Here is an 11,455-nt window from a genome sequence, read left to right as displayed (position 1 = left end):
CGTCTCCACAATCATTGGATGGATTGTCATGAAATTTGGTACAGACGTTCGTCTCTTCCACAGGATGACTTGTTATAACTTTGGCGATGATGAACCATAACATCAAATTCAAATTTCCATTTGACACTGCGATTTATCAAATACCTGACAAACTTGGCTGGAACTTAAAAGCACGGGACCGATGATGAACTGACTGACATGGTGATACAAGTGTAACTGCTGCCAGATGCAAGCCAGGCATGAAGCTGCTAATCATTCCCAAAGGTTTGCCAGGTTCTGGAGGGTGTACAAAGAGACTGTGAGAGTGGGAGGGAAACACACCAACAAAAGCATAAATGCCCCTAGGCTCATACAAACCAAGTGACTGGGAAGGAAGGTAGCTGCTTGAAAGATATTTTTTGTTCTCTTGTGTTGTTTGTCATGTTCCCTTGCAGCCGGATTGGGAAGGACAAGAGATTCTGGGAGTTCATATACTGGAGGAATTCACTACACTCATCAGGCCGATCCTTGCATCATTACACCGGCAACTGATGACTTTCAGGATCAGTTCTTAGATTTGACCAATGATAGAAATACACAGCTTTTCTGGTTGCACGTGAACTAATTGGTGCATTTTGCAGCTCAGTCAAAACATCGGTAACTTTAGTTCTTAGAAGAAAAAGCCATGCATGCAACTACATTGTGTCCCATTCTTCTTCGAGGTGGAAAAGGCTTTACAGAGTTTAGTCTATAAATTGTTTGACTCGAGTAAAGCCTGAGAGTAAAAGTGACTTTGAGTATGTTGTTTGTTGTTTGAGGCTGTTGTAAAGTCAGTCAGAACGCCTCACAGATTTAACTATGCTGATAATAATAATAACTGATTTCATGAAGTTGAATTACTGTTCTGTGATGAGCTGTCATATTCTACACCTTCATTTTCCAGGTGAACCTAAATCCTACATATATGTATATGATACATTGTAAATCTCATGCAACTACTCACATCAGATATTTCTTATTTTCAAATGGCCCTGGTTATTCATTTATATTTTAAGTGAAGAGGCAGAAAATGGAAAAGGGAAAAAAATGTTTAATCTTTTTTATATTTTTAACAAATATCATTGATGAATAAAGTTAATTTACCATCAACTTGCTATTATCCCTCATCCTATCAACTTCCTAACTCGAAACACCACACCCACCTCCCTCTTTGCCCCCCTACTCAATTCACCCCACCCCACCCTCCCACCCTCCAGGCCCAGTCCATAGCACTGCAGCAGCCCTGCTGATAGGGTTTCACTCTCTCTGGGGCGAAGAGGAGGGCAGGCAGTACCACACAACCTGCGGGACACAAACCTACCTGGGGATCTATATTCCTCTGACACACACCTTTTCTGGGACCTGTGTCTGACCTGTGGATACCTGGGCCTTAGGTAAGACAGCTGAGAACTGAACGTGTGTGACGGCATGGATAAAGCTCAAAGAAATCCCTCACACATGCCTTGAGTGTTTGTGGATTATCTCGCACTGATGGTCTCTGAGCTGTCAAATAATTCTGTATCGTCTTTAAGAAGAAGGAGCCAGTTATGAGATGAATTTGATCCCTGTGGTCAGATTTTGGCTGCAGGAGAAGCACACTGTATGTGGCCTGCGGAGACCTCTGTAATAGATGAATTAATGATTGAGGGAATCAGAAGAAGATGCTCAGCTTAATATTGCAGAGTGGGGTGTTTGCTTTGATAGAATTCACAGCAATTGTTTGAGAACGCCCTTGAATTCACATTGTACCGCATACAGTTTGGCAGTTATACCGCAGATTGACAATTTCTTGAATGAAAAGTTAGTTTGAATATAAATCAAAGCAAATCTGAATCGCGAGAGACAGATGGTGAACGACTTCCCTCTCCTTCCACCGCTTCTTACCTAACGCTGTGGTAGGTGAGGAATGTGGCCCTCTGCGGTGGAGTTTTTAGTCCTCGGGGGATGGATGTATGTGTGTTTGGGAATGTGCTTACTGATGCCCTTCCTCCCCAGCTGTCCCCTCGAGATTTATCTGGAGCTAAAACAGGCTGGTAGTGGGGGGACAGGACCGCCTCTTCACTCACAGAGGCGGTAACAGGACCCAGGCCCTCGCGCACAGCTCCTTGTGGTCACCACTTCCCCTCCATCTTGCATTTCCCAGAACACCCAAAAACACCTGTAATCTCCAGCCACAGACTCACAATTAAGAAAAGCTATTTGAGGGCAAATCTGTGTGTGTGTGTGTGTGTGTGAGTGTGTGTCTGTGTGTGCGTGCTGGTGCATTTGTATGTAAGTCCCGTGCTGGTGACAGTCCCACTCATTGCAGAGGTATTGAACATGGGTTCATAAAAATAGCTCATACAGGACCGAATCCCCGGCTAGGAAATGAGCTTCAATTACAGCGGATGAAAAGCAATTACATTAACTGTCTCCCTGTAGACGGCCTCTCCAGCTTTTTCTCTTGTACTGGGACTCACCTCTAGCCTTACATAATTGCTTTTGACCTATGCAATAGACAGCGACATACTGCCTGCTCCCATCTGAGTGGTTAGTCAAGAGAGACACGAGCTGCCACTGGGAATTAGTGTCCTGTAGGGCATGTGGGGGCTATACACTAGGCTAAAAAAATGTGCTTCACTTAATTAGGGAACCCAGCGAACATTTCTCTTACCATTCAGGAACCCGATGTGCAACTTCGTCACACCCAAATATATGTTGGAAATCAATTTATGCCTTCTTCTTAAATTTTTACGGATAGGTATCACAATTTCGTTGTATCACATTTCACTGCCTGTCAGTGTCTTGTTGCTAATTCTGTCCTGCTCTCAGGCCAGACACCAGACAGACCAAATTAGCATTTAAGCAATAATTCTTAATATCTGATTAAGCCACTCTTACAGTATGTGATCAATTCAAGTCTATTTATTGATAGAGCACATCTAAAGGCCAATGCTGAGCAAAATGCTGTGTTGGAAATTTATGTCACAAATACAGTTAGACCTGCCTATCTGGTATTTAAGCCACTGAGAATGTGACACAAGACGGTGTTTTTATTGTGGCTTAGTGTATCAAAATTTTCCAAAAAATGACCTTAAAGTGAAGCCGGTCTCTGGACGCAGACTTTTTTTATTGTCTCCCCCTGGATCTCAGGACAGCAGATGGAGATTACCTAGAATCTATTATTAGTCCTCCACTGCTGATCTATTATGTTCACGTCTGCTCAATTTCTAAATCTGCATTAATAGATTTTCTTTGGTCACATGGGGGCAACACAACAAGCTCCTCCAAATTAAATGAGAAAATATGTTGTTTGTAACTGCCCATCACAGCAACACGTAACAAGTATTTTCCAATCAGACACCCCTAAAGGCAGGACGACTTGGTTAGATCATCCTAAAGTAAGTACTTGATTCAGGTCAGGGAACAATACTGGTTATAATATTTTAGAAAACAATGTTGAGCGTAGGTAGTAAACAGAAAATGAACAGTGGCCACTGGTGTTAACGTCCTGTGTTTTGCCAACTCATGCATCACTGTGACCTCCCCCCTGTGCAGAATTTGTTGCTCTATCGTTACATCTTTGCTCCTGTCGTAATTCCTAGAGAGCACTTCATCAGTTCATGTACGCATCTGACCAGGCTGGGACTTTAAATAGGGCCAGTCCCAGCCTGGTCAGATGCGTACATGAACTGATGAAGCCTCTTGGATGAGAGGTGAAACGTCTTCCCAGACAAATAATCAAGTCCAGTTGTTTTTTCGATTTAAAACTCCTTTAGGATACTATGACCTGGACAAATGAGAATATGCACAGGCTGACTGTAACAGAGTATTTTTGTCTCAGTGTAAAGAAGATGAATCTCTCATATGAAAGGTATGAACAGTTGATGATGAGACTGATGATGATGATGATGATGATGATGATGATGATGATGATGATGAAGTCATCATGTCTCTGCTCTGTCCTACAGCCATGCCTCTCACAACTCCTGCCCCTTCTAACAAGAGGAAGAAGGCCAACAAGATCATCACTGACCTGTCCAACGTCAGCCAGAATGGTAAAACACAAACACACACCTACTCACACTCGCATCCAGATCACACATTCACACACAGCATGTAAACTTGAAACATTTTGCCAGACTTGTCCATCCTCCATCCTTCCTGGAAGATCTTCTTTTATGTCCCCTGTGATCTGATTATCCAGCCCAGTAAATGTCAAACCCAGTTGTAAGTTTTGCTCTCTGGTGTCTGCTATCCACACAATCTGTGTCTGTAAGTTGAACTGCGTGAGTGTAAAACGTTGCATGTGGTCTTATGATGCTACAATTAAATAAGAACACACACGCACACGCACACACACACATACACAGACACAGACACACACACACTAGATCCAAGCAGTAACACAATATCTGACATCCATGTGGCATCTCCTGGAGGGCTGCGGCTCATTATCAGATGGCAGAGCAGCAACAAATCTGTCACCATTAGAGGCAACACGAAATACCAGACTGTGATTCTGCTTCCACCATATTTGTTTGAGACTGTGTGTAAACTGTGTGGCAAATAGTTCACGACTTGGAATTTAACCCGCCACTGCAAATAGGAATCTGTAGTATACACAACATCTTTTAGAAGTTAAGTGGTTGTTGCTTTAGCATATGTATATCAGTGCTCTTTTCTTTGTTGAGCTACATCAGCCATAGGTGCTCATGCTATACAGCAAAATTCTTCCTTTACTTATTTATTTATTTATTTATTCCGAAAATCCCTGTCTGTGAGACTTACTGTAGGAACAGTCCCACCAGAAACACTCTGCCAGACCCACCAGTAGGTCCATCTGTTCAAACTCTTCCCGTGCAGCTGAACATTGTTCAAACTCACAGAACGTTGTTATTATTTCTAGTGGAGATCCCAAAGTTTCCAAAAGGAAAAAAAAACAAAAAACAGACTTGTCAGGCTGAATTTTAGGGAAACATGTATAAATAGTGATGCAGTTGGCATTTGCAATATTTCCGTAAAAAGAGATGGTGCAGCCATAAAAAGCATAGTCAGCAACTAAACTATTGTACTTCAGTACAACTCTATGGTCTATTGTACTTGAATTGGGTATTTTAATTTTCTGATACTTCATTTTACTTTCTATATTTCAGATGGAAATAGTTCATTTAATTTGACACTGTGCAGATTCAACATTTACATATAAAAACATATCACAAATCTATAAAATAAAATGAATTATCACTGATAATATCAAAGGAGCTATTTGTAAGTTTTGCTATTGCTACATTAACATCTTTTTACTTACCAGTCTAGAAGAAACGTTGTGATTTCAGCATCAAACTTCATTCCTTTGCTCACCAAGAGCTGTCTCCAGCGGCGGAAAGCAACAACAATGTTAACTCTCTATCACGTCTTTTCTTATACTTAAAGTAGCCTGCCCTGAAGACGAAGCGGTGCTCAGAGGCCATATTACAACCTCTTGTATTGTAATGGCCGAAGCTTTTGTCAAACAACAATCACCACCACCCACTCCCGGAAAGAAGCCACATTCAGCTGCAGAGAAAACTTACGAGTAGCCCCTTTAAACCAGACAAAGAGTATATGATGTAGTGAGCTCCATCTCAACCGGCTTCTACATTCAAATGCTGCCTATGCATAAATAATCCAATATCATTACAACATTATGATAACATAATACATAGTATAACACTCGAGGAGTGGCCATTTTTCTCCTTACTATGATACAATACATCTATTAAAGAACTACACTAGTGGCAAGCTGTAGTGATGGCAACAGCAAATTTTGTGCAGATGTTCATGGTTCCGATAGGATGAATTTAACAGCTTTTGTGATCTAACTTTTCATCTTGCTCCACCATCAGGTCAAAATTTTGGGGATTGTGACCTGTGACTTAGCATTCAGATCAAAAGCACTGCAGAACTGCTAGCATGGCCATAGACTTTTGTTTTAATGTTTTCTATCAGAGAATCAAAGCTGGTATTTACTTGTTGCATAATACTTTTATAAACACCATAAATATACTATCTGCCAATCTCTGCATATGCAATCTGCTGTGTCTGTGCACATGCTTATATGTCATTGAACAATCTGTTGATGTCTTTCCCTGTTTCCCTGTGTCCTTTGCTGTTTTCTCTACTTCTCCTTCTGCTGTCACATCTGTAGCCACATCTGTATCTTTCCAGCAGTTTGTTTTCAGTCAGTCAGTCAGTCACTCAGGAGCTTATCCTGCTTATCCCCTATTTTGCTCCAGTTAATGCCCACTCATCTATCCATCATCCCTGCCACTGTGTCGCTCTGACAGTTTGTCCCATGCTTCTGTCCCTCTGTATGTTGTCCATCTGTCCACCCCCTGCCTCTGTCAGTCTGTCCACTTTCCTCCCAGTCAGCAGCCAGCTCCAGTTTCACATTCTTCTGAATTAACACCCTAATCAATATCCCCATGGGAGAGTTCGCTCTGCTCAGCAGCCTCAATTATTCTCTCTCTCTCACACACACGCACACGCATGCAGGCACGCACACACACACACACACACCCACTTGCAGAAGTCTGATTTATGAGGTACTGCTAACAGCTCTCCGCAGCATCGCAATGCCAACTCCCCGCTTTATAGATGTGCCTCGTGCGAGTGTGTGTGTGTGTGTGAATGTGTGTGTGTGTGTGTGTGAGTGTGTTGGTTTATGGCTGGACTCCAGGTGTTATGAGTGATATCAGAGTGTATGAAGTGGATGAGAAGAGTGTTTTATGAGGAGCTCTGTGGAGCAGTAAAATCCATCAGATCTCTCCATCACTGTAAGAGAGGAGGAGGAGGAGGAGAGAGGGGCAGTGTGTTATAAGGATTTCCCTCCATAAACAGTTCTACCAGAAAACCTGTTGTGACATTCCCCAGTGCCCCTTTTTTTATATTGCTTTGGCCTAGTAACGCCTACATCTCCCCCCGGTTACCCTCTAACACAGCACAACAGGTTCCAACTGTAATTCATCGCGACAAGTATGGTATGAGAGCCAGAGGATACAATTACGCCCTTTACAGTCTTATACATCCCTGATTCAATATCAGACATGTTTTGGTTTGTAAACCCACCTTTTAATTTGCCAAATTGGTGTCACTGACAAGAGAGAGCTCAGTTGAGAGAGCGCAGTGCCTCCGACATGGCTGCACCATCCTCTGAATCTATGATTGTAATCACAGAAAATGCTCAGAAATTGTTCATCTGCATGGCGATAAATCATCATGGGAAACACGAGCCAGCTTTTTTTTTATTTAGTAAGTACAGCAGTTCATGAGAAAATGTTAAAAATATCTTTTAATGTTAACACATAATAATGTTTTTTTAGTTTTCATGGAATGGTTTTCAGGAATGGTTTGACATTTTACAAAATAATTTTCTTTCTTGCAGACAGTGAGATGAGAAGATCAATACCACTCTCACCCATTCAATATGAAGCTTAGCTTGGCATACACTTCTCATTTTTACACTTTGATTTTCGTACACAAGAAACAATGTGTGAGCTAGTGATTTTAGAAGGTGCTGATAGGTGGATTCTCGCTGTTGTGTTGTCTCTGGTTATCCTGCTAAGCTAAGCTAACAGTCTCCTGACTGTAGCTTCATATTTGGCATAAAAACATGAGAGCGGTATCAGTTTTCTGATCGAATTCTCTGCGAGACAGAGAATAATAGTGTTTCCCAGAATGTCAAACTATTTCTGATTTTTCCAATAAATCTTTGATCAAAATCTGTAATTTCTTATGTATCCTGCAAACTAATGATTGGATAATCAAACTGAAAAAAAAACATTCATCCTTAGAGTTAGTAAATTCACGTAGGGAACTGTTGCATCAGATGGGATGCATTTCAAGCTCAGTGCTCACTCTCAAAGGAAAAGCCAAGTTAAGAAAAATATTCTATCCTAAATTGTATTTTGATTTATATGTTGCAATTCATTTTTAAAAAGTGCTGCTGCCTTTATTAAATACTGAACAGTACTTGAAACAGGGATGGGGCGATCATGTTTAGCATCTTATTAGGATTACCACCTTCCAAAAATGTTTTTTTTTACTTTTGAATGACAGAAATAACAGAAACCTTAATTTCATGGTATATTATATTGACTTAGGATGTAGTATCCAACAGGTGTACAATAGTTTCGATATGGATATATGATCTTATTGCAAACAACTTTCTAACATCACTTTTCAATGTATAAAAAACCCCCTTTTTATTCAATGCCACTTATACCACTGTAACGCTGCAATTTTCTTTAATCATGACAATATCCTCTCTACCTTTTCTCTGCACACACCCACCTGCTATTCCATATTCATTTTGGCCTCTTCTTCCTCCTCTTCCTTCGTCTTCCTGTCAGATGATGAGTCAGACCCAGAGGCCTCTGAGCTTGACCTGGGCACCAAGATCAAGACGCCCAAGGACTTGATGCTGGAGGAGCTCTCCCTGCTCTCTAACAAGGGCTCCAAGATGTTTAGGATGAGGCAGCAGAGAGTTGACAAGTTCATTGTGACCAACGAGAACATGGTGAGAGTCAAGAAGAGGAAGGGAGTATGTGTGTTTGTGTATGTTTATACGTGTACTGATTAGATTTTTTCCTCCTATGTCTGCCAGCAGAACCTCGAGAACCTGCTGATGTCCCCTCCCCCTATTCCACCAAAGCCTGAGATGCCAAAAGAAGAGGGTGGGGTCATAGATGCACCTTTTTAAATATATATACTGTCGCCCATAAAGTTGGAATAATTTTGTTTTCCAATCAATCCTCTGTTTATTCCTATTTAAATGCATCAGTAATCACTTTTGACCAGGTGCAATGCTGATTACATTATGTGTCCCAATTACCCAGGTGAAATGAAATAAATCACATTGTCACAATCATTTCATGGAAAAAGGAAAAAAATATTTTATTCCAACTTTATGAGCAACAGTGTATATATATATATATATATATATTTCTGCCCCTTTTCAGTATTTAAGCTTCTTTCTGTCTGTTAAGATTTTGCACTTAATCTGTCTGGTCTCCCCGTTTCCTGCCTGTTGCTGTGTGTCTCAGTGGTGGAGACAGTGGATGAGGAGGCGGAGAAGGAGAAGAGGAGGAAGGAGTATGTACGCACCTATGTATCACCATGGGAACGGGCCATGAAGGGCAACGAGGAGCTGACAGCCACCATGAAGGCTGCCATGCCGGGACCCATCCAGAGCCACCCAGACCTGCCTCACTACAAGAGCTTCAACAGGTACACAGAGTGACCTTATAACTACGTTCAGATAACACTGTTACTCTGTAAATACACTAAATAGCAGAACTATTATCACAGAACTGTAGGCTTAAACTGCAGCACTTCTGCAGGTTTCTCTCAGCTACTCTCATATAACCCATATCACCAGGCAACCAACAGTTTTCTGTCTCATCAGCAGTAAAAAAAGGAACTTCCTTCCTGGCTCTTTCTATGGCTTCACTCAGCAGTGATACAGACATAACATACTGTACTACGTCACTCACATTTAGGAATCTTCTATTACACTTACCACTGAGACGACATTTTGCTCCACGTGTAGTTATCTTAATCTTATTTGAACCCTAGATCTCCATCCGTGTAATGGTTTTGTTGATTGTTGTAGACCCCGGAAAGCGTAGCTGTATCCTTCGTAATTACTAATGGGTCTGAATAAGCAATAAACAACCAGCCATTGGTGGATTATGAGACATCAGGCCCCTGGGCACAGATATGTAAAGGCCCCTCACCCCTCCTACATAAGAGGAAGACACCCAGACCAAAAGAGACACAAACCGACTTCAGTAACATTTTGCAGGTGAACCAGAGTGACACAAATATGACACAGAGATGTTATTGGTAGTCAATTTACATCTTTGTAGTGGTTTGTGTCTCTTTGTGGTTGGTTTGTGTATCTTTGTGAAGAAGAATACAAACAGTAAAATATGTTTAATAGAAATTCACCTTCAAGAACATGTCAGAGATTATTTTGCAATAATTTGTGGAAGATCATTAAATGCAGTGTGTCGTTGTTTCATTTGTTCTTCTCACAAAATTTGAAAGCTGAAAGTTGTTGTACTGCACAGTACAGCACCAGAGATGCTCATCCTGATGTTAGCTTGTGTCTCAGATTTCTATTTTTTCCTTTTCTTCCCCAGAATGGCGTTGCCATTTGGCGGTTACGACAAGGCGTCCAAGATGCTGACCTTCGAGCTCCCAGAGCTCAACGTTGCCACCGAGGAGCCAGAGCCTGTTCCCAATCTGCAGGCCGACATCCGTTCACGCCCCTCGTTCAACCGCACACCCATCGGCTGGGTCTGCAGTGAAGACAACTCACACATCCACATGGAACTGGACAACATCCCCTTCGATGGAGAGACGGATGACCTGTGAAAACACATGCAGACAGAACATGCAGCCCAAAACACAAACAGATTAAAAGTACATGCACTAGAACTCATGGACACACACATACATGAGAGCATTAGGCAGATCATAATTGACATCACATACACTACAAAACATAAGCACTGTTAGAACTGCTGAAGCTCACAAGAACATGTTGAAATGTACTTTAATTGCATGGAAAAAGGAAACGAACAAAAACTATTTAAAAACGACTTGATGGAAAAGGACAGAGTATCTCCCCTGGTCTCCTGTGTGCTTTCTTACCTTTGCATCCTCAACTATGAATGAGTCTTACTATGATTTTTGCATACTATGAGCTAATGTGAGACCTGTGTGAACAGAAACAGATACGCACTCTGCACTCTTAAGACTATGTATTTATGCAATAAAGTTCCCCTTTACAGAATGCCTTACTGCTTCTCATGTGCTAGTCCTGGAGAAATATTTGATTACAAGATAAGACTTACTTACTTTTGAAATCATCCACTTTGTAGTTCTTTCTGGAGCTTTCAACTGCAGATTGACTTTTTACTCAGGGTCTCATTCATTTTTATAAGAAGTTGAGTTCGAAATTTTATAGCAAAAGGTTTTGAGTGGCTGAAGACACGTATCATGTAACAGCATTCCAGTTGGGACTCACGTCATTGCAAGTCATCACCCTCTCTGCTTTTCCATCTATTGTGACTTGACTTAACAAAACAAAAAACCTACAAGCCAGAGGGGGGCTGCTGTACTGTAACTTGCCTGTTTGACTTCCAAAGTTATCTAATTTAAAAGAATTGTTTGACTTTTTTGGAAATATGCTTTCTTCCTGACTTAGGCTTCATCCACATTTTCATTTAAATCGTCCTCTCCTGCCATGTTTTAAACAATGTAAAATACTCAGAATTAATTAACATTTAGTTGAACATGTTATTCCCACATAAAAAGTGAAAAAAAAAAAAAAAAAATCAAAAACTGGGGCTGTGAGCACATCCACTCTTCATTGAAAAATCTGGATCAGGCCTTAGGCCCCGCCCAC

General features: G+C 41.2%; 1 protein-coding gene across 2 annotated transcripts; it reads left to right on the top strand.

Annotated features, from left to right (window-relative positions):
* The first annotated feature begins 1,274 nt into the window (after window positions 1–1,274).
* myoz1b (myozenin 1b) lies at window positions 1,275–10,842 on the top strand. 2 transcript variants are annotated; one of them, XM_056366069.1, is made up of 6 exons: window positions 1,275–1,412; window positions 3,969–4,055; window positions 8,391–8,557; window positions 8,648–8,714; window positions 9,084–9,267; window positions 10,185–10,842. In XM_056366069.1, the coding sequence occupies exons 2-6, from the start codon at window positions 3,971–3,973 to the stop codon at window positions 10,417–10,419; spliced, it is 738 nt and encodes a 245-aa protein (XP_056222044.1). In that variant the 5' UTR covers window positions 1,275–1,412; window positions 3,969–3,970; the 3' UTR covers window positions 10,420–10,842. The 2 variants fall into 2 exon arrangements, with proteins under 2 accessions (XP_056222044.1, XP_056222043.1); XM_056366068.1 differs by having other exon boundaries at window positions 8,645–8,714.
* Window positions 10,843–11,455: the final 613 nt, after the last annotated feature.

The sequence above is a fragment of the Seriola aureovittata genome, chromosome 21, assembly GCF_021018895.1.
Source record: "Seriola aureovittata isolate HTS-2021-v1 ecotype China chromosome 21, ASM2101889v1, whole genome shotgun sequence".
Lineage (NCBI taxonomy): Eukaryota > Metazoa > Chordata > Actinopteri > Carangiformes > Carangidae > Seriola > Seriola aureovittata.
This window is presented reverse-complemented; position numbering and strand designations above follow the sequence as displayed.